Source organism: Lissotriton helveticus, chromosome 3_2 (genome assembly GCF_964261635.1).
Source record: "Lissotriton helveticus chromosome 3_2, aLisHel1.1, whole genome shotgun sequence".
Lineage (NCBI taxonomy): Eukaryota > Metazoa > Chordata > Amphibia > Caudata > Salamandridae > Lissotriton > Lissotriton helveticus.
In genome coordinates, this window is record NC_136062.1 from 497,019,623 (window position 1) to 497,042,717 (window position 23,095).

A 23,095-nucleotide genomic window follows, 5' to 3' on the forward strand; every position below is an offset into this window, starting at 1 on the left:
TTTACAAACTTTTTCACTTGCAGATTTTGAGAGGGACCAATCCACTTGTTTCATCCAACCAGGGCTCTTTGATGGTCGGCCACAAATGGAGCCCAAGGCCCAGTCTACTGCTCCTATACAACTACAGGTACCAGCGTGACATCAGACACCTCCACTGCGACCTGGGAGGCCTGCTGCGGCCAGTGACCTGCAACCTAGACATCACTTCTGACACAGCCAGGACAACTCCTTGATGGCCCAGAGGCTGGAACTGCTGCAGGACGCCGCTGAACTGAGCCCTGTCTTGGCGTATCTACAGAAACGTATCCTGCTCACGATCAGTTAAAATGTCGAGGTCCCCAAAAATGATACTCCGTCCCGATGAAATTATACACCATCTTGAAACATCGACACTGCAGCAATCATACTGGGTCTTTCAAGGGATGAACCTGTAAATCTACATAAAAGAACTCAAACTGGAAAATATGACAGTAGTTGATTGTTGTTTATATATAAACACCAACTCTGTTGTCAGTTCTTCGTGTGCGCACATCTGGCACCAAGCACTATTCCCAATATGCCTAATTTCAAGGTTACAATAAGTGCTTCACTTTCGCGAGAAGTCTGGGTGGAACTTGCATTGAAAGGACTGGCGCTTGTACTGCTAAAGAGAACATTAAGTGGGATAAAAAATGAGTCCAGTGTGAACCACTGTTTCTCATACGCTGGAAGAGAGCGTCAGAGGGGCAGACGGCTGCGGTGCAGGTTTGCATCCCTGTTGGAGGAATGCGGCGGGAGTGTTCTGAGGGGCTCCTCGCCCCCCCCCATTTATTCTTTAAGTAAGCCTAAACTCTTTCTATCAGTTAAGAGGAAGTGGAAAAGATCAGGCCAGTGCAACAAGGAAGGGTTTTAACTTCAGATAGTTTATGTGAAAGAGTCGCAGCTACTGCAAGCATTAGATGGAAGGATCTTTACGCTGTCTTTGTGCCAATGAAATAAGGGCGATATAGGGAGAGTTAAAGCCAGAGTCTTGGCCCTGAATTAAGAGAGAGTCGATGTTTACAGGTAGAATTTGATGAGAACTTGGCTTACAAGTTACTAGAATATTCCAATGGCAGTTAGCTTGGGAAATGCTTGGAGATATCGGCAGACTGGAAAGATTGCAGGGTGCATGTTTACAGACACCGAGAGCCAGATGCCAAAGGAAGGCTAAATATATACATAGTTGAGCAGCTCTTATTTGGAGACAGGTCTGAGAGGCCACTTGGGCACTAGAACCAAATAGCCAGGTGATGTCTGAAACCATCAAACCAATGTTTGGTGACCAGATCAGATGTAAGGAGGCACAAGTCACCATGACCTGCAAGACACAGAAGAAACATATTTTTAGAGGAAACCAAGAAGGTAAAGTGGGGATGCTGCATAGCAAAAATTCAAATGCAGCTTGTGGAGCAGTGGTTTAAATAACACATAATCCACCTTAAGTTATGTGTAAAGGAGAGTGGCTTCAAGCTACAGTACAGCAGCAACCGTTACCTATGGGGCATGATCAGCCATTCGAGAGACCCTTGAAATGAAACGGATTTCCATCCAAACAACCTAAAAAAACTCACTTGGGATTCTATAATGGGATATAAAAACAATCCTTTAAATTCAGAGCACAAGGCAAGACCTCCTACTATATTGATCATAAACAGTATCTAGCCAAGAGACAGGATCTTTAAAGATTTCTCTATCACATCCATGACTGCCCCGTTCTTCACAACCCCCAGAAGCAGGAGTACAATCAGTGTCACTCTTTGAAGTTGGCCACCCTGAGCGGTCACTGCTTTTGGACCTCGTACTGGAGCAATGAAGAAGCCGTGTGATTCAGGCGAGATGAGCATAGGGGGTTTGGAGAAATCGCTGAGTGACTGCTCAATGCCTAGACACACTTTTCTCCTCAGGATGAACTCCCCTTCCTCCCCACAGACGCCCGTATCCTTCCCAGGGATCTATTCTTTGCCTTCCTCGGGCCCCTCAATTTTCCTCCTCCAGAGTTAACCACATCTCTGAATTGAAGATAAAGAGCCAGCAGACTTTGCCCTCCATTTAGACACCGTGTTAGGCCATGGGCGGCCCCAAAATGGCTTACTTTGACTTGCGTGTTGGGCTGGAATCCATCCAACTGGTTCAGGAGCTCGAGCATGGTTCTCTGCACTTCTCGATCACCAGCCTTCTCGCTGTCGAACCTGCAACAGGGATGAAACATATAAAGCTGCAATCCGATACAACATGGGCAGATAAGAAACAATTGGTCGCTTGCAGTCCTGGTTCTGAATTCACAAACATTAGAATAATGCTTCTCTGCCTGTGGGGACCATAGAATAAATAGAACTGTGAGGAGTCCAACATTTCCATATGTGGCTTGGCATGCTCCAAAAGCTGCCACAAGGTAAGGTTTCAGAGTTTCACCTGTATAGTATAAACACCCGTCTTCAAACTACATCACAACACCTAACACACAAAGCGGTTCCTACGTGTCTCGCATCGAGGGAGCTGCAGCCAGCAGGCTTGCATTCTAATAGTTTAAAATGGTCTCCGGCTCCCTTAAGAATCTACCACTCATGATGCCGTTGCCTCAGTCTCTTTCTGAAACGCTCAGTGGAGACGATCAATAAATTTGAGTTTATCTAGAACAGATGCCTAAGAAAACAAGCCAGGAGGAAGGGGGGAGGTGGGTGGGGCGCAATGGAAAGCAGCTTATGGCTTAAGTGTAGATTCTGATGGTGCAGAACCGAGACTAAAAGTAATAATTTCTTGAGCACAGGAAATACCTGTAGGAAGGTGGATATCTGACTATGGTTGCCCCCAACTTTTTGCCTGGTGTTTTGCTGGTTTTTGACTTAGTTGGCCTGGGATCCTGCTATTCAGGACCCCAGGCCCACTGCTCTCTCTGTAAAATGGACTCCATGTACCCTAGGTACATATCTAATTGGATACTGAGTCACCTTATCAGTCCCTGTACAGTGTACCCAGGGCATAGGTGTACCCAGGGCCTACCAGGGGCTGAAGCATGTATTATGCCACCCCTGGCTGGCCATCCAAAACTGACACAACTGGCTGCAAGACAGCTGGGGCAAGGTGGTGTAATCACCCTTTGCTGTAGATATAGTATACCTATATCTAACCCTAAAATGGACACATATATCCCTATCAGTCACTCCTATGGCAGGCCTTATCAATCCTGAGGGCATAGTGCTTGGAATTATGTGAGATGGTGCTCTGGCATGAGCTGAGCCCGTCTGCAGCTTGCGGAACCAAGTCCTAATAGCTGTTCCATGATAACGCTATACCATATACTCTTAAGTGCATTATAATCCTCGCGGTTAAATGCTAACTCTGGTATAACATTATCAAAACATGTCGAGTAAGGTGTCATACGAATTGGAATACTACCCCCTCGCCAATTCTGGCGACGGGGGTAGCATTCCACCCTTCTAGAGGGACACGACATGTATGTAACTGAGAACCCCGGTTAAAGTTAACTCGAGCCTTGGCATCACAAAATGGATGCTGCCACCACAGACACAAGTCTGACCTCCTGCTGCTGGGAGTCCTTCCAGCGAGGGAGGCTTGGACAAAGGGTTTCCTGCCTTGGGAGGTGCTAGCACCACCCCAGACAGGGTTTTCTGTATTGGGTAGGGTAGGCTTGAAAGGAATGAGACATGCCCGGGGCACACAAGGTGTCCTGTGCATACACCGGTTCAAACCAGTTGCTGGGACACTCCAGCCCCAGCTCTGGCGGGAAACCGGACAAAGGATAGGGGGGTAAACAACCCCCTTCCTGGTCCCACCCAGGGGAGGGACCTAGTCAGTAGTGCAGCCCCCTTTAGCAGGATAAAGGTAGGAGCTGGTCCCATTCCAAATCAGATTATCCTGAACATATTCTACAAGAAGAAACTCTGGACTTCGACGTTCTGCTCCACAGAAGACTGAAGAATCTCCCTTGTGGGCAAGGAGTGTCCACCCTGCACAAGCAGGCACCATCAAGCGTCCAGCGGCTTCCCTTTGTCGTCTTCCTTCCAGGATCCAGACTTCAGAGCCCGACGAGACCCGGATTCCCAGACCTCTCAGACCTCAACCCACATCTGCAGCAAAGCTGAGACCCGTGGGTGCGACGAGACACGTGGGACTGGCCATCTTGGAAGAAACTGCACTTCGCTTCCAGCACGACTCCCGAGGTAAACTCGACCAAGTGCTTTGGGGACTGAGAAGCCCCATCCCCGAGCAGCCCCTGCACCGAAGATCAGCCCTCCAGCATCCACAAGATCTGAGTGGGGCCCTTCTGCCTTGTTGCTGCTCGACGCATTGTCTGGTCACTTGCCGGCTGGCTAGTGGCCTCCTAGACGACGAATCTTTGAATCTTTGCTGCTGGTCTGGTTGCTCCAGACTGGCCCTTGCTCCCTTCCAAAAGAGGGGCACCCCGGACTCTCCTAGTCCGCACCAGACGCTTTCTCCACTCACCGTGTGGGTTGCCTTTGCCAAGGCCTGTTGACGCCGATTCCGGATCCAACACCGCCGACAGCGAGAGCCTGCGTGGGACAGCTCGTGCCTCCATCCTGGTCGTCGAAGACACCTCCTGGTCCACGTGGCTGCAGAGTCAAGCGTCCACTCTTCACCTGATCGCGACGACGACATCTGGTTCCTTCCTGGTTCCACTCCAGTCACTGGCTAGTGACTGTGAACATTGTCCCCTCTGCTTTCAGGTCTCCTTCTTCAACAATCCACCCTTGGATTGCACCGGACATCTTCCTCCTTGTCGCCTGCAGCATCTTTTCTTTCAGGCTCCATTGACTTCAACGCGAGAACCCGACGCACTTTGAACCCTATGCACCCGCGGCCCGTGGGTGAGGTAACAAGAGCACTTCGGTGCTCAAGGGTAGTTTAACTGTCCTACTGTCCAGTTCTGGTGTCTGTCCAGTTCCACAGTAGTTTTAGTCCTACCTAGTCAGGATTGTCCGTACTCACCTTTAACTTGAACTGTACTGTCCATAGACGTTGTTACGCATCTCGCGTGTGAGTTCACACTCTGCACACGCGTTCCGTGGGCCTCCTATTACTTACCTAGTGTTAGTGTAGCGTGGTCCCATCGATCCTACAGCCTCTGGACAGCTCCATTCCTTATATTGACTTTCACATTCCACTTACTTAGTATATGGTTTGTCGTGCCCCTAGGGCACCATTGTAATTTTGTGCAACTTATCGTATTTTTCCTAAGAGATTGTCATGTGCTTAGCCCTCTGACCTCATAAAGAGTTCAGAGGTGTTGTTATTAATAAATACACTGTTTATTTTCATAACAACCTGTGTGGTGTCCTTTCATCTGGTATTCAAGGGGTTATATTGTGGTAAAACAGCTGGCTTCACATGCAAAAGAGTTTAGCCTAAACACTGCTTTGTCCATGCTACCATTAGGATAGCTGGTCTATAAGGTTGACTTACAACCAATCACCATAAGGGTTGTTTGGACTGATACAAGGTGATCACTAGAACTAGTGAGCATCATATATCAGGCCAACTTCTCACATTGGTGGCAGCGGTGGGATTTGAGCTTGCTGTTTTTACCACGTATAATCTTGAAATATCATTTGAAAGATCACATAAGGTACTCTAGGTACATATAACAAGCTTAGAAATACTCTGAGTTCTACTGAACCAGCTGTTGTAGTAGACAGGGCCTAGCAAACCCTGACTACCACTCTTAGCAAGGGATCAGTAGGAAAACCTATAGTGTAGGTAGGTGCATCACTTACACCACACTAGAAGCATGTTATGTTATGTTATGTTATTTTGTGACTTTTATAGCGCACGGCTACTCAGTGAGTGTCCCGGCGCTTTATTGACAACCTAAAAGCAAACATAACACATAAAGAATACAGAAGGGGACACAAAGAAAATTTTAAAACCTAAGAAGCAAACAGCCAGGTTTTTTAGGGCCTTTCTAAAGGATAGCAAATTGGAATTGCTTCGTAACGCAAAGGGCAGAGAGTTCCAAAGCTGAGGAGCCCGAAGCATAAAAGAACGACCTCCCAGTCGGGCCCTCCTCACACGGGGAACAATGGCAAGAAGCTGCGATTCTGATCTCAAGGATCGCGACGGGCAGTATTGCTTAAGCCTCCTCTGCAGATATTTAGCCCCGGTGGAATAAAAGGCCTTATGGGCAAGAGTCAAGGTTTTAAAAACTATCCGCTGTCGGATAGGCAGCCAATGAAGTGCCTGTAACAGGCCAGAAACATGCGCTCGCCTGTGCAGACCAAAAATGGCGCGGGCCGCCACATTTTGGACCACCTCCATCTTTGGACCACCTTTGGATCCTCCCCATGGGGAAAAATACCACCTTCTGCCCGGCCCTCTGGTGGCCAGAAAACTCCGTTGCCCCCCCCCCCCCCAAGACCGTAACCACTGCAAGGAACCTCGGCGTCCTGTTTGACAGTGCTCTCTCCTTTGACCACCACGTCAGGACCGTAGCAGGCCGCTGTTTCGGTATCATCAAGTCCCTGAAAAAATTCTTCGACTTTCTACCTCTTGACTCCAGAAAAACGGTAACGGTAGCCCTAATAATCTCACGCTTGGATTATTGTAATGGTCTCCTCGCAGGAGCCAAAAAGTCCACACTTAACAAACTCCAAAGTGTCCTCCATACCGCAGCCCGACTCGTTTTGAAGCTGCCCAGAAAATCATCCATCTCCGCCGCCTTAAAATCTCTGCACTGGCTTCCCCTTCATAAAAGAATATTTTTCAAATTGCTGCTTATCGCCTTCCGGGCCTTCAATAGCTCCGGCCCACGATACCTTACAAAACGTTTCCCTCATTACAACCCGTCTAGATCTCTACGTTCCTCCCACGATAACCTCTTCCTCCCTGCCAAATTCAATCTGAAGACAAAAGGTGGCAAAACCGTACACCACTTGGCCTCTAAGGCCTGGAACCTTCTGCCCAAAAACCTGAGATTCACAACCCACGAAAAATCTTTCAGAAAATTGCTCAAAACTTGGATCTACAGCCTCAAGGATGATTACATCAAAGCTGCCATATAACTCCTGTTCCTCCTATTTCTTGCTTTGATCCTCTACCGGAAAATGTCGGCGCCAAGATGCTCCTTCCGGAGCGACCGTTGCGCTCTACAAATACCACCACAAATCAAAAATCACAAAACCTGCATCCGCTGCAGGAGGTATTCGGGCAGGCCAAGATATAAGATGTTAGCATAGTCCAATCTTGAACCGATCAAGGCCTGCACCGTAATCCTCCTGTGATCCTCTGAAAGCAGCGGAAAGAACTTCCGCAGCATGCGGAGAAGTCCAAAGCATGTGCCTGTAAGAGTAAGGATCTGAGATCTGAGGGTCAGGCCGTTGTCAATTTTGACCCCCAGATTCTTCGCCACCTGCGAAGACTGGCTCGGTGGAGACATGTCCGTCGGCCACCACATCTGCCAGTCCGGGTCGGATTGACAGCCGAAGAAGAGTACCTCCGACTTATCTGAGTTACACTTGAGGCTGTTCAGTTGGAGCCATTTAAAAACAGCCCCAAGGCACTCACGGATACTCTCTCCGTCAAAGTCCTCCCCTTTCCGGCAGGTGAAGAGCAGCTGGGTGTCATCCGCATAGGATACGATCTGGGCTCCATAGGACTCCGCCAGAGCCGCCAAAGGGGTCATAAAGATGTTAAACAGAGTTGGGCTCAATACCGAGCCCTGCGGGACTCCGACTCCCAATGGCGGCATCTCGGCGGAAGCCGAGGAAACCCAGACCGACTGTCGGCGACCAGCTAGAAAAGATGTAAACCATCTAAACACCGTCCCCCTCAGACCGATCTCATGAAGTCTGCAGAGGAGACCCTCATGGGGAACGGTGTCGAAGGCCGCCGACAGATCGAGCATGATCAACATCGCTCTACCACCCAGATCTAGCATCTCCTTGATGGCCTCAGAAACCTCCAACAACGCCGTCTCCGTGCTCAGATTAGGGCGAAAGCCCGACTGAGTGGGGTGAAGCAGGTCGTTGGTTTCCAAAAAATTGGAAAGCACGCTATGAACATGCTTCTCCAGGGTCTTGGCTAAAGCCGGAAGAAGAGAAATCGGCCTATAATTTGCCAAGACCTCAGGAGCCAAACCTGGCTTCTTAATCAAAGGAATGACCATGGCCCGCTTCCACGCCGAGGGGACCTCACCTAGGCTAAGGGAACGATTCAGGAGAGGGTTGACCAGCAGGTTAACTACCTCCGCCATCCTCGCCAAAAATTTGGCCGGGCATGGATCGAGCGGTGACCCAGATTTAAGATTGGCCAGCAAAGCCAAGGAGGAGGCCATAGGTAAAGGCGGGAAGTCTGACAGGACAGGTCCCGAGGGAATCGGTGGGACAGAGCCAACATCGGGGCCAGGCAGGACAGCCGCCGGCCGCGATGGAAACAACTCCTGTATCGTCTTGATCTTCGCGGTGAAGAAGCCAGCCAGATCCGAGGCCCACTTCTGACTGGGAGCGGACTGGGTCGCGTTCGACCACGGGGTGATGTATTCCCTAACGATCGAGAAGATCTCTTTGCAGGAGTTCGAAGCATCCTCGATCCTCCTGGCAAAATAGCTTTTCTTCTCAGCCAGAATCGCTCGATGGTAGGCTTTGACCATAGTCCTGTATTCGAGCTTGGCTTCTGGATTGTACTGGGCTCGCCAGGTCCTTTCAGCCACCTTGCACTGCCTGCGAGAAGCAAGCAGTGCACCAGTAAACCACGGGGCAGACACCCGCTTAGATAATGATCGAGGAGGTCTAACCGGGGCCAGGTCATTTAGCCTCTCCTCAAGCCAATCCTGCAAGGATTCCGGGTCGCTATCCAGATCTCCCATCAGCGGGCACGGCTGGTCATGAAGTGCTTTAGATAGCAATTCAGGGGTCACCTGATACAGCGCCCTTGTCTCTGAACCAAGCTGCCTAGAGGCATTGCTCCGGAGTCTCTCATTGGCCGGTATATAGAACTGCACCAGGTAATGGTCGGTCCAGAGCACCGGTAGAAGTGCTATCACCTCTATGGGGGAAGAGGAAAAGACCTGGTCCAAGATATGGCCTTTGTCGTGCGTAGGTTCAAAAAGAAAAGGGGCTAAGCCCAAGGGGATCGTGATATCAGCTAGTTTAATCACGTCTGAGTCCTGGGCATCATCCATGTGAAAGTTAAAATCGCCGGCCAGAATGCAATGGTCAGCTCTCATGGACAGCGATGACATAGCAGACTGAAGTTCATCAAAGAACGAGCCTGCTGGGCCTGGGGGTCTATAGACTAACAGACCTTTCACTGACTGATGCGGCGCCAAAGCTAAAGAAAAGGCAAGGGACTCAGACCCTTTAATAACCTCAGTGGGAATGATAGAGCACGCAACAGAATTATTCACCACGATGGCCACACCACCCCCCCTTCCTCCCTGCCGGTCCTGTCTATAGATGCTATAATCTGCCGGGATAGCCGAAGCAATATCCGGGTTGGAGGCAGCTCCCAGCCAGGTCTCTGTGAGCATCAGACAAGTCGGTTTTTCCAGAGTCAGAAGATCTGAAAGCTCCTGAGCGTGGCTACGCACTGATCTGGTGTTCAATAGCATACACAGATGCTTCACCGGAACCACCTTCCGATGGGGAGGTAGCCGTGGACCAGCGTCTTTCAACCAGCCACATCCAGGGCATGTGCTCTTACCTCTGTAACGCCTGGGGAAAACCTTACGACAGCCATAGGACACCGTATTAAGCGAACGAAGTTGCGCAGAGGTATAACTCACCATAGTTACTACGATGTGATCCCGTCGCCCCGAGTCCAGATCACATGCTACCCATGGAGAGTCTTCAGAGACTCCCCTAGTGGTTAGTGACCCTCCACAGGTCCTTTCCAGATATGCAGCACTCAGTTTCCAGGAGATGAGACAATTGTGTACCTCCAGGAAATTGAAATAGGGTTCTAACCCTACCACTCCTTTTCCGTTAGGTCTCTTAGAGACATATGATGCCAGAAAGGCTGCCAACACAGACCTCTCTAATCCAGATAGGAGCATGCCCCCCTTAGAAGGTACACTTGGTGATCCAGACCTCCCTGAAACAGAGAATGTAGAGGAGGAGGAGGAAGAAGAGGACACCTCTGGGGATGAGGCAGACAAAGGTCCTGAGCTAGTCAGCAGACTTACTAGGGCCAACTTAGACCTGCATAGGGAAGGAACTGGGGGACCCCCAGTGCTAACCCTAATCAGGCCTAACTATGGGGTTAGGAGAGATAGATCTCATTCTAGGGACTCCAATAGATCTGTACTCTCATGCCTCTGCTCAGAGGAGAATGACTTCTCCCCAGAGGAGAATGACTTCCCCTCAGAGGAGAGAACATGAAGCAAGGATGAAGCAGGCTAATCTGAGGATCCAGAGGGAAGAACTTGCCCTTGCCAAGGAGAAGCTTGCCTTTGCTAGAGAGCAACAGTTGAGTGGGGTAGTCCCCACTGGTGGCAGCAATATCCCTAGGGATAGAGACAGGAGTTTTGATAATAGACACCTGAGTAAAATAGTGCCCCCCTATAAGACAGGGGATGACATCCACAAGTGGATGACTGCTTTGGAGAGAGCCTGCAAAGTACAGCAGGTACCCCAAAGTCAGTGGGCAGCTATATTGTGGCTCTCCTTTGAAGGTAAAGGTAGAGACAAGCTCCTCACTGTTAGAGATGAGGATGCTAATGATTACCAAGTCTTGAAACTTGCACTGATTGATGGGTTTGGCTTAACCACTGAACAGTACAGGTTGATGTTCAGAGACACCCAGAAAACTCAGGCTTAGGATTGGACTGATTTTGTAGACTGTGCTACTAAGGCTCTGAAGGGCTGGTTATTGGGTAGTAAAGTTACTGATTACACAGGATTGTACAATCTCATAATGAGAGAGCAAATCTTACTTAACTGTCAAAACCAGCTTTTGCACCAGCACCTGGTAGACTCTGATCTGACCTCTCCACAGGAATTGGGTAAGAGGGCAGACAAATGGGTCAGAACCAGGATTAGGCCTAAGAATCAGGGTGGTGACCAAAAGAAAGAGACTACCAAGCGTCAAGAGAAAGGTGGGGATAAATCTGCAGAGAAGACTTCCCTAGGGCCCCAAAACTCCAAGAATGGGGGTGGGTCCTAAGACACTTCCTCTACCCAGAAGAAACCTTATTGCTATGCCTGCAAACAGGTAGGTCATTGGAAAACTGACAGCAGTTGCCCAAAGAAGCACAATAAGGAGAACATACCCCCAAGTAACACTCCCAAACCTCCTGTTACTACTAGTAGTAATCCCCCAGGTGGTGGGAGTACCCCCAAGAATTTGGGTGGGTTTACTTTGGGAGTTCCTGGGGACTCTGGCCTAACCAGGTCCCCTAACTCAGATACTCTTGTCTGTGAAAGTGGCATGGGGTTTGCCAACTTCACTGATTGTCCCAACGCTTTGGACAAGTACAGACAGGAGCCCCTCATCAATGGTCTGAAAGTTGAGGCCTATAGAGACACAGGGGCTTGCATCACCATGGTGACTGAAAGTCTAGTCCCCTCAAGGCAACTTTTACCTGGTGCCACATACCAGGTAACAAACATTGATGGAATCCAAACAAATCATCCCATGGCAGTGGTCAATCTCAGCTGGGGAGGTGTCACTGGCCACAAGAGAGTGGCAGTGTCATCAAACTTGCCTGTAGATTGCCTACTGGGGAATGATTTAGAGATCTCAGCCTGGGCTGAGGTAGTGCAAGAAACCCATTCTAAAATGGTAAATATTCCTGAACAGGTTAGGAGGGCTGTGCCAGGCTCAGCCCAATCTCAAACAGATTCCTTCCCTGAAAAAGTCAGCAGGGCTGTGATGGTAATAGCCCATACCCAAACTGAGTCCCTTCCTGAAAAGGTTGGTGGGGTTGTGATGGCCACAGCCCCAACTCAGACTTGTGAAGCCTGAAACTATGGATCACTCCACTCAGAGAGCATTGAGGAGGAAGAGAAATCTCCCTCCCACCAGACTTTAGGAAAGGATCAGCCTCCTCAGGGAACTGATCTGATCCCTTGTGAAGAAACTGCCCCAGAGGTAGTCAGGCCTAGCCTGACAGAGCCTCTGATGTCAGTGGACCCTTCCAAGGTGGGACCCAGTCTGGAGCAGGTAACCTGCCCCTCTCTACCCTGCCTCAGTCAGCCCAGGGCTGTAGAGGTCAGTGAGGCCAGTGAAGGACCCCAAAGGGCCCCCTGTCCAAAAGAACTCCCCAATCAGCAGATTAAGGGCACTGAAGCTAGTAGTCCTAGCCCAGTGAAAATAAAACATACTCCTGAGGGATCCCCCTTAAAATTAGTTAGGGACCTCCCACAGATGGACACTGTTGGGCACAGCCAAACTTGGGACCTGAGGGCCCCAAACCTGACCTGTCCCTCCAGTAAGCCAAACAGAGGGACCCAACCTCCAGCTGTAGGTAGCCAGAGGTTGACCCTGAGAGCTCAACACAACTCAGTCCTGGAAAGAAAGCCATACATGGTGGATAGTGATTGGAGGAAGTTGAGCCCTACATTAGTGGAGCCTCACTTCAGTACTCCATCCCAACACCAGCCGTTTACTTTGCCAAAACACACCACAGGTAGAGATTCCCTATGGTGGAGACCCTCAAGACACCCTTAGGGTGAGGGATTGCTTAGTGGACCATGAGATAGGGGGTAACCATGCCAGTGCATGCACCTCCTCATATGGCCACTCAGGCAATATAGGCTTACCTGGTCAAGGATAGCCTTATCTCCTTTCGTTTGGGGGGGGGGGGGGGTTATGTAGGAAGGTGGATATCTGACTATGGTTACCCCCAACTTTTTGCCTAGTGTTTTGCTGGTTTTTGACTTAGTTGTCCTGGGGCCCTGCTAGTCAGGACCCCAGGCTTCCTGCTCTCTCTGTTAAAATGGACTCCATGTACCTTAGGTACATATCTAATTGGATACTGAGTCACCTTATCAGTCCCTGTACAGTATACCTTAGGTATCCAGGGCATAGGTGGACCCAGGGCCTACCAGGGGCTGCAGCATGTATTATGCCACCCCTGGCTGGCCATCCAAAACTGACACAACTGGCTGCAAGACAGCTGGGGCAAGGTGGTGTAATCACCCTTTGCTGTAGATATAGTATACCTATATCTAACCCTAAAATGGACACATATATTCCTATCAGTCACTCCTATGGAAGGCCTTATCAATCCTGAGGGCAGAGTGCTTGGAATTATGTGAGATGGTGCTCTGGCATGAGCTGAGCCCGTCTGCAGCTTGCGGAACCAAGTCCTGTAGGAGAGTAGGAGAGCGACCACTGCGCCCTCCACGGCCTGGTCGCCCCCCACGCTCCGCCTGCTCTGCCTGCCTACCTCTACCTGCTGCCTGCCAGCCGCCGATCCGGAGCCCCAGCCGCCGCAGGGCCACCCGACCTCGGATCCCCGGCGCCCCAGCCGCCGCAGGGCCGCCCACCAAGCCCGCCGTTTTTTCCCGCCGTTCCTGCCGCGACCCCGCCCCCCCGCTTGCGGATAGGCCCACGCGCTCCCCGCCTCCCAGCGGACCCTCCCTCCCGGCTCCCTTCTTAAGGGGACCCAGACCACGATTCAGGAGCGACCACTGCGCCCTCCACGGCCTGGTCGCCCCCACGCTCCCCGCCTGCTCTGCCTGCCTACCTCTACCTGCTGCCTGCCAGACGCCGATCCGGAGCCCCAGCCGCCGCAGGGCCACCCGACCTCGGATCCCCGGCGCCCCAGCCGCCGCAGGGCCGCCCACCAAGCCCGCCGTTTTTTCCCGCCGTTCCTGCCGCGACCCCGCCCCCCCGCTTGCCGATAGGCCCACGCGCTCCCCGCCTCCCAGCGGACCCTCCCTCCCGGCTCCCTTCTTATGACGCCCCCAGAGCGACCGCGCAGCGGAAGCGCGCAGCGGGAGCACCGACTGAGCGCAGAAGGTGCGCCAAAGGTAAGCCCGTCTGCGCCCGTCCGCGGCTGGACGGCGCCCAGTGCCAGGACCCCTGGCCCCCACCGCCGGAAGCCGACCCGACGGACCTACGACGCCACGGAACTCAACGCACTCAACACCGGCCGAACCCCGGGCTGCTACCGAGCCACACCGAGACGCACCCACGGACCCTTCAGCTGCCACTCCTGCAAGTTCACCTGCAACGGACCCACGCCACACCAGCACCCACCAAGCCGAATTCCAGCAGCACCCACCTGAAGTGCATCCTGCTCAACACCCGCTCCGTCCACAGACACGCCGTCGAGCTCTGGAACCTGCTCGACTCCACAGACCCAGACGTCGCCTTCCTCACGGAAACCTGGATGAACGCCTCCTCAGCGCCCGACATCGCCATCGCCATCCCAGAGGGCTACAAGATCATCCGGAGAGACCGCGTCAACCAGACAGGAGGAGGCATCGCCATCATCCACAGGAACACCATCCGCATCACGACCAACACCTACGACACCCTCGCACCCGCCGAACACCTGCACTTCCAGATCCACGTCAACCCCAAGACCACCCTCAGAGGCACCCTCATCTACAGACCCCCGGGACCACGCACACAATTCAGCGAGGACACCGCCGACTTTATCAGCCCACACGCCCTCCCCTCCGCCAACTACATCCTCCTCGGGGACCTCAATTTCCACCTGGAGAACAACAACGACCGCAACACCACCACCCTGCTGGACAACCTCGCCAACCTCGGACTCAAGCAACTGGTGACCACCCCCACCCACTACGCCGGACACACACTCAACCCGATCTTCTCTTCCAGCAAGGACATCGCTTTCAGCCACGCCACGGGACTCCACTGGACGGACCACAGCTGCGTCTACTTCAGCTTCAGAAGGACCACGCTCCACCATCACCAGCAACAGGCTCCCCGCAGAAGCTGGAACAAGATCACTGCAGACCAGCTCGCTACTTCCCTGAGCAAGAACCCTCCCACCAGCACAACAAACCCCAGCCAAGCAGCCACCAACCTCACGAAATGGATCAGCGACTGCGCAGACGACCTCGCCCCGCTGAAGACCCCACCGAGCAGACCCGGCAGCAAGAAAGCCCCATGGTTTAACGACGAACTCAAGAGCTCCAAGAAGAACTGCAGAGCACTCGAGAAAACCTGGCGCAGAGACCCAACACCGGACAACATGACTGCCCTCAAGCTCGCCACCCGAAAACACCACCAGCTGATCCACGCCACCAAGAAAACCGCATTCAAGGAACGACTGGACAACAACGCACACAACAGCAAGGAACTCTTCAACATCGTGAAAGAGCTCTCCAACCCCAACGCCGGAAACAACGACATCACCCCTTCGCAAGACCTCTGCAACACCCTCGCCTCCTACTTCCACAACAAGATCGCGGACATACACAACAGCTTCAGCACTCAACCGACGCACGCCACGACCGAACCACCGCCCCCCACCACCACCCTCCGCGCCTGGACCCCGATCAGCACCGAAGACACCATCCGCACGATGAACTCCATCCACTCCGGATCTCCGACAGACCCCTGCCCTCACCACGTCTTCAACAAGGCCGACGCTGTCATCGCACCCCACCTGCGGGACATCATCAACACCTCCTTCGACATCGCCACCTTCCCGGAGAGCTGGAAGCACGCCGAACTCAGCGCTCTACTCAAGAAACCATCAGCAGACCCAACCGACCTCAAGAACTACCGCCCCATCTCGCTGCTCCCGTTCCCGGCCAAAGTCATCGAGAAGACCGTCAACAAGCAACTGGCCGCCTTCCTCGAGACGAACGGTTCCCTCGACCCCTCGCAGTCTGGCTTCCGGGCCAACCACAGCACCGAGACCGCCCTGATCGCAGCTACCGATTACATCCGAGCCCTGCTCGACAACGGAGAAACAGCGGCCCTCATCCTCCTGGACCTCTCCGCGGCCTTCGACACTGTCTGCCACCGTACCCTAGTACAGCGCCTCAGCAACGTCGGAATCCAGGAGAAGGCACTGGAGTGGATCACCTCCTTCCTCGCCGGAAGGACACAGAGAGTCCGCCTCCCCCCGTTCAGATCGGAGGCCACCGAAGTCATCTGCGGCGTTGCTCAAGGCTCCTCGCTCAGCCCAACACGTCTACATGAGCCCCCTCGCAGCCATCGCACGCCAGCACAACCGGAACGCCTACGCCGACGACACCCAGCTGATCCTCTCCCTCACTAACGACCCCGCCACCGCCAGAGCCAACCTGCACGAAGGGATGACAGACGTAGCCAAATGGATGTCGAACAGCCGCCTGAAACTGAACTCGGACAAGACGGAAGTCCTCATCCTGGGATCCTCACCCTCCGCCTGGGACGACTCCTGGTGGCCCCCTGCCCTGGGCAGCGCACCCAAACCAACAGACCACGCATGCAACCTGGGCTTCATCCTGGACTCCTCCCTCTCCATGACCAGACAAGTCAACGCCGTCTCCTCGTCGTGCTTCAACATCCTGCGCATGCTACGTAAGATCTTCCGATGGATCCCCACCGAGACCAGGAAGACGGTCACCCAGGCCCTCGTCACCAGCCGTCTGGACTACGGCAACTCCCTCTACGCCGGAACCACCGCCAAACTCCAGAAGAGACTCCAGCGGATCCAGAACACCTCAGCACGACTCATCCTGGACATCCCCCGCCGCAGCCACATCTCCGGACACCTGAGAGACCTGCACTGGCTCCCGGTCAACAAGAGAATCACCTTCCGGCTCCTCACCCACGCACACAAAGCCCTACACAACCAAGGACCAGGATACCTCAACAGCCGCCTCAACTTCTACGCTCCCAAACGCCAGCTCCGATCGACCAGCCACGCCCTCGCCGCCGTCCCCCGCATCCGAAGAGCCACCACAGGAGGAAGGTCCTTCTCCTACCTGGCCGCCAAGACTTGGAACTCCCTTCCGACCCACCTCCGCCTGACCCAGGACCACCTCGCCTTCAGGAAGCAGCTCAAGACCCGAGCAGTAGTGGACCCCCTCCCCCCAGCGCCTTGAGACCCTCCGGGTGAGTAGTGCGCTATATAAATGCTCCGATTGATTGATTGATAGGGTCTGCTATCCTATGGTCACCCCAAATTTTTGCTTTTTGCTTCACTGGTTTTCGACTACTGAGGCTGTGGGCCTGCTAATCAGACCCCCAGCCTGCTGTTCTCTCTCTAAATTATTAAAACATGTGCTATAGGTACATACCACAATTGGAAATGGACTCCTTGTCAGCCCCTGTACCATGCACTATAGGTGCTCAGGGCATAGGTGCCACCAAGGCCTACCAGGGGCTGCAGCATATCTTTTGCCACCCCTGGCTGGTTCTTAAATTGACACAACTGGCTGATCACTCAGGTGGGGTAAGGTGGTGTAATCACCCCTTGCTTAGATATAGTATACCTATATCTAAACCTATATCTGGACACATATAAACCTGTGAGCCACTCCTATGGAAGGCCTCATCAATCCTGGAGGCAGAGTGCGTGGTTTAATGTGAGATGGAGCTCTAGCATGAGCTGAGCCTGTCTGCAGCCGTCGGGAACAAATCCCTAAGCTGTTTCAGGATAATGCTATACCATATACTCTTAAGTGCATTATAATCCTCGCGGTTATATAGCAACTTTGGTTTGGCTTTATCAAAACATGTCGTGTAAGGTGTCATACGATTTGGAATACTATCCCCTCGCCAGTTCTGGCGACAGGGATAGCATTCCACCCCTCTAGAGGGAGAAGACATGTTACTTTACTGAAATGCGGTTAATTTCTAAAAGTGCCTCAGATCCACAAAATGGATGCTTCTGCCACAGACAAGTCTGACCCCCTGAAGCTGACCGAAACTCAGCCCAAGGGGCCTGGACAAAGGGTTTCCTGTCGCAGGGAGGTGTCACACCCCCCAGACAGGATATAGTGGATTGTAGCAGGGAGGTTTGAAAGAAACCAGACAGTGCATGGGGAGCACAAGGCGGCCCCTTGCTAAATCCGGTCAAACCGGTTCTGGGGCACACCAGCCCCAGTCCCAGCGCGGCCTGGATCAAAGGAAAGGGGTGTATCCACCCCCTTCCTGGGTCCCACCCATAGGAGGGGCCCTAGCAGGTAATCCAGCCCCCCAGATTCGAATAAGAGTGGGAGCAGTGCCAATGCACTTCAGATTATCCTGATGAAACATAAGAAACGAAACTCTGGACCCTTCGACATCCTACTCAACGTAGAAGACTGAAGAATCTCCCTTGTGGTCAAGGAGTGACCACCCTGTGCAAACAGGCACCATCCAGCACCTCGACGTCTGCTTTGTTGCAGTTCCCGCCGGAACTCGAGCGACAGAGATCGACGAGATCAAGCTTGCCTGCCTTCTAACAGCCCGATCCACAGTCCCTGCAGAGCCGAGACCCGTGGAGGCGATCGGAAGCGGGGGGCACGCCATCTTGGAAAGACCACGAGACGCTGACCGTGCAGCCCACGAGTGACCCTCGAAGCTGTACACCGGGGTTTGAGAAGCCCCAACCCTGAGCCACTCTTGCACCGAAGTTCACCCCTCTACACTCGACGAGTGCTGCGTGGGGCCCTTCTGCTTCTTTTGGCTCAACGCGTTGGCCCGGTCACTTGCCAGCCGGCTTGTGGCCCCTGTGCCGACGAAACTTGAAAAACGACTTGCGATTCTGGTTGCTCCAGATTTGCACCAGCTCCCCTAAAAAGGAGCCCCCACTCTGACCCTCCTGGTCCGAGTGAGAAGCAATCTTCCGGTTCCGCGTGGATTGCTTTTGCCAAGTGTTGTTTGCTCCAATCTTGAAGCCGACAGTGCCGACGGCGAGAGCCTGCGTGGGACAGATCGTGACCTGCTTCTGGACTTCGTAGATGCCCCAGAGCCCACGTGACAGCAGAGAGAAGCTCCTCGACAACCACCTGATTGCGCCCGACATTGCCTGGTTCCGTCCTGGTTCCACCCTGGTCACTGCTGAGTGACCCAGACTCTGTCCCCTCTGCTTTCAGGTACTTTTCGACTTCGATCCACCCTTGGATCCCACCGGACACTTCTCCTTCACAGCGCCTGCAGCCTCTTCAGCTTCAAGCACCAAGAATCAGCGTGACGAAACCCGACACTACTTCGACCCTGTGCACCCGCTTCCTGTGGGTGAGGTAAAATTGCAACGCCGGTGTTCCCACACTGGTACACACCTCTAGGGTCTGTGTCTTAAGTTTTGTCCCTCTAGGTTCAGCGGAAGTGTCCTTAAACTCTTTTTGTGTAACTTTTACGCACCATTGACTAACATTGGTGCATGCGTGCGCTTTCAGCGCTGCACCCGAATCCCGCGGGCTTTTCCCGACTTCAGCATTGCTTGTCCCGACTGCTCCCAGCGATTCCCTAGGCCCTAGGCCTAACCACTGTTCGATTGGTATCTCTTATACCACTTGTTTAGTATATAGTCTGAGTGGCCCCTCGCCCTCATCCATAATTGTGCAACTTTGTATGTTATACTGTGCTTTTGATTTAACGCTTGTGCCCCTTTATTCATAAAGAATACTGGGGATTATTGTGAGTAATAAATACATATATTTTTATAATATATACTTGTGTGGTGTCCTTTCATTTGATATTACAGGATTGTGATTGGTAAAACAGCTCGCTTAACAAGACCTTTTGAGTTAAGCCTTTAAGGCTGCTTAGTCTATGCTACCATTAAGATAGCTTGTCTATAAGGTTGACTTACAACCAGACACCAAAAGGGGATATTTGGACTGATACAAGGTGGTTCCAGAATTGGAAACATCATATATCAGGCCAACTTCTCACAAGTCCTAATAGCTGTTCCATGATAACGCTATACCATATACTCTTAAGTGCATTATAATCCTCGCGGTTAAATGCTAACTCTGGTATAACATTATCAAAACATGTCGAGTAAGGTGTCATACGAATTGGAATACTACCCCCTCGCCAATTCTGGCGACGGGGTAGCATTCCACCCTTCTAGAGGGACACGACATGTATGTAACTGAGAACCCCGGTTAAAGTTAACTCGAGCCTTGGCATCACAAAATGGATGCTGCCACCACAGACAAGTCTGACCTCCTGCTGCTGGGAGTCCTTCCAGCGAGGGAGGCTCGGACAAAGGGTTTCCGGCCTTGGGAGGTGCTAGCACCACCCCAGACAGGATTTTGTGTATTGGGTAGGGTAGTCTTGAAAGGAATGAGACATGCCTGGGGCACACAAGGTGCCCTGTGCATACACCGGTTCAAACCAGTTGCTGGGACACTCCAGCCCCAGCTCTGGCGGGAAACCGGACAAAGGATAGGGGGTGTAACCCCCCCCCTTCCTGGTCCCACCCAGGGGAGGGACCTAGTCATTAGTGCAGCCCCCTTTAGCAGGATAAAGGTAGGAGCTGGTCCCATTCCAAATCAGATTATCCTGAACATATTCTACAAGAAGAAACTCTGGACTTCGACGTTCTGCTCCACAGAAGACTGAAGAATCTCCCTTGTGGGCAAGGAGTGTCCACCCTGCACAAGCAGGCACCATCAAGCGTCCAGCGGCTTCCCTTTGTCGTCTTCCTTCCAGGATTCAGACTTCAGAGCCCGACGAGACCCAGATTCCCAGACCTCTCCGACCTCAACCCACATCTGCAGCAAAGCTGAGACCCGTGGGTGCGACGAGACACGTGGGACAGGCCATCTTGGAAGAAACTGCACTTCGCTTCCAGCACGACTCCCGAGGTAAACTCGACCAAGTGCTTTGGGGACTGAGCAGCCCCATCCCCGAGCAGCTCCTGCACCGAAGATCAGCCCTCCAGCATCCACAAGATCTGCGTGGGGCCCTTCTGCTTTGTTGCTGCTCGACGCGTTGTCTGGTCACTTGCCGGCTGGCTAGTGGCCTCCTAGACGACAAATCTTTGAATCTTTGCTGCTGGTCTGGTTGCTCCAGACTGGCCCTTGCTCCCTTCCAAAAGAGGGGCACCCCGGACTCTCCTAGTCTGCACCAGACGCTTTCTCCACTCACCGCGTGGTTTGCCTTTGCCAAGGCCTGTTGACTCCGATTCCGGATCCAACACCGCCGACAGCGAGAGCCTGCGTGGGACAACTCGTGCCTCCATCCTGGTCGTCGAAGACACCTCCTGGTCCACGTGGCTGCAGAGTCAAGCGTCCACTCTTCACCTGATCGCGACGACGACATCTGGTTCCTTCCTGGTTCCACTCCAGTCACTGGCTAGTGACTGTGAACATTGTCCCCTCTGCTTTCAGGTCCTCTTCTTCACCAATCCACCCTTGGATTGCACGGGACATCTTCCTCCTGGTCGCCTGCAGCATCTTTTCTTTCAGGCTCCATTGACTTCAACGCGAGAACCCGACGCACTTTGAACCCTATGCACCCGCGGCCCGTGGGTGAGGTAACAAGGGCACTTGCTCCAGGGTAGTTTAACTGTCCTAGTGTCCAGTTCCACAGTCGTTTTAGTCCTACCTAGTCAGGATTGTCCGTACTCACCTTTAACTTGAACTGTACTGTCCATAGACGTTGTTACGCATCTCGCGTGTGAGTTCACACTGCACACGCGTTCCGTGGGCCTCCTATTACTTACCTAGTGTTAGTGTAGCGTGGTCCCATCGATCCTACAGCCTCTGGACAGCTCCATTCCTTCGATTGACTTTCACATTCCACTTACTTAGTATATGGTTTGTCGTGCCCCTAGGGCACCATTGTAATTTTGTGCAACTTATCGTATTTTTCCTAAGAGATTGTCATGTGCTTAGCCCTCTGACCTCAAAGAGTTCAGAGGTGTTTGTTATTAATAAATATATTGTTTATTTTCATAACAACCTGTGTGGTGTCCTTTCATCTGGTATTCAAGGGGTTATATTGTGGTAAAACAGCTGGCTTCACATGCAAAAGAGTTTAGCCTAAAGACTGCTTTGTCCATGCTACCATTAGGATAGCTGGTCTATAAGGTTGACTTACAACCAATCACCATAAGGGTTGTTTAGACTGATACAAGGTGATCACTAGAACTAGTGAGCATCATATATCAGGCCAACTTCTCACAATACCTATTATGTGTAAACTGAAAACAAAATGAGGAACTACAAAGAAAAGATTTTTCAAAGCGGCTTTACCAAAACTAGAGTCCGTTTCAGTATTGTAACTGAAGCAACTGTGTCTCAAACCTGAGAACCGACTTTCACGTGGCTGCTTTACAAGCATTGGAAAGAGGACTGTCTCCCGGCCAGGCTGCAGCGGCTGCTTTACAAGCATTGGAAAGAGGACTGTCTCTCGGCCAGGCTGCAGCGGCTGCTTTCCCTCTAGCAGAATTGGCTCTTGATCTCACTTGCAGAGGTTTATCAGCCAATTGACAATATAAGGGCATTCAGGCTATTATCCAGAAGAAATGTACCATGTGGGGCTGACCAGACCGTGGAGATTGTGACCATATTAATGAAAGATGTGTTAGGTTTGCAAAACGACTTGAAGTCATTTAGGTAGAAGCAAAACTCTAGCCAACCTCTAGGGAGTGCAAGAACGCTCTCATGGAGAGCATGGGCTGGCAAAGAACACTTACTCCAACAGAAAAAGATGATGATAGACCGAATGCTGAACATTGCCCAGCATTTAGCCCCAGTCACAGGTCTGGGTTTAATCCATCGTTCTTTTTCTCCCCATGACACAAGAGTTCGAACCCAGCCATACGTAAATCAGTCTTTACCCTGCTCCCCATGGGAACACTCCAACCCGAACTACCAGGCCAGGCTCTCCCAGGACTGGGAAACAAGCATCCTGGGGCCAGTTAAGGGGTATCACTCCTCATCAGCCAGGCTAGTGTGAATCTAGTGGCATAGCGAGCACGGGACCCACGTCTGGGCATACCCTTCTGACTGCAGAAGACCTAGCGACACAAACAGATGGACGGAATGCTGAACAGTCAAGCATTCACTCCCAGTCACAGATCTGGGTTAAATCCATTGCTCTTTTTCTCACCATGACACCCCAGTTTGGACCCAGCCATATGTAAATCAGTCTTGACCCTGCGCCCCAAAACCAGTCCTAGGATGCTTGTTTCCTGGCCTGGCAGTTAGGGCTGCAGTGGAGAGAGAGAGTGCGCTCCCAC

At 52.3% G+C, this 23,095-nt stretch overlaps 1 protein-coding gene across 1 annotated transcript in view; it reads right to left on the reverse strand.

The window, feature by feature from the left end:
- Positions 1–23,095, reverse strand: part of PSMC3 (proteasome 26S subunit, ATPase 3) — a 109,306-nt gene that overhangs the window by 9,751 nt on the left and 76,460 nt on the right. Inside the window, exon 9 of the mRNA XM_078684495.1 lies at positions 2,114–2,210. Coding sequence (XP_078540621.1) covers positions 2,114–2,210 — 97 coding nt within the window. The remainder of the gene's footprint in view (positions 1–2,113; positions 2,211–23,095) is intronic.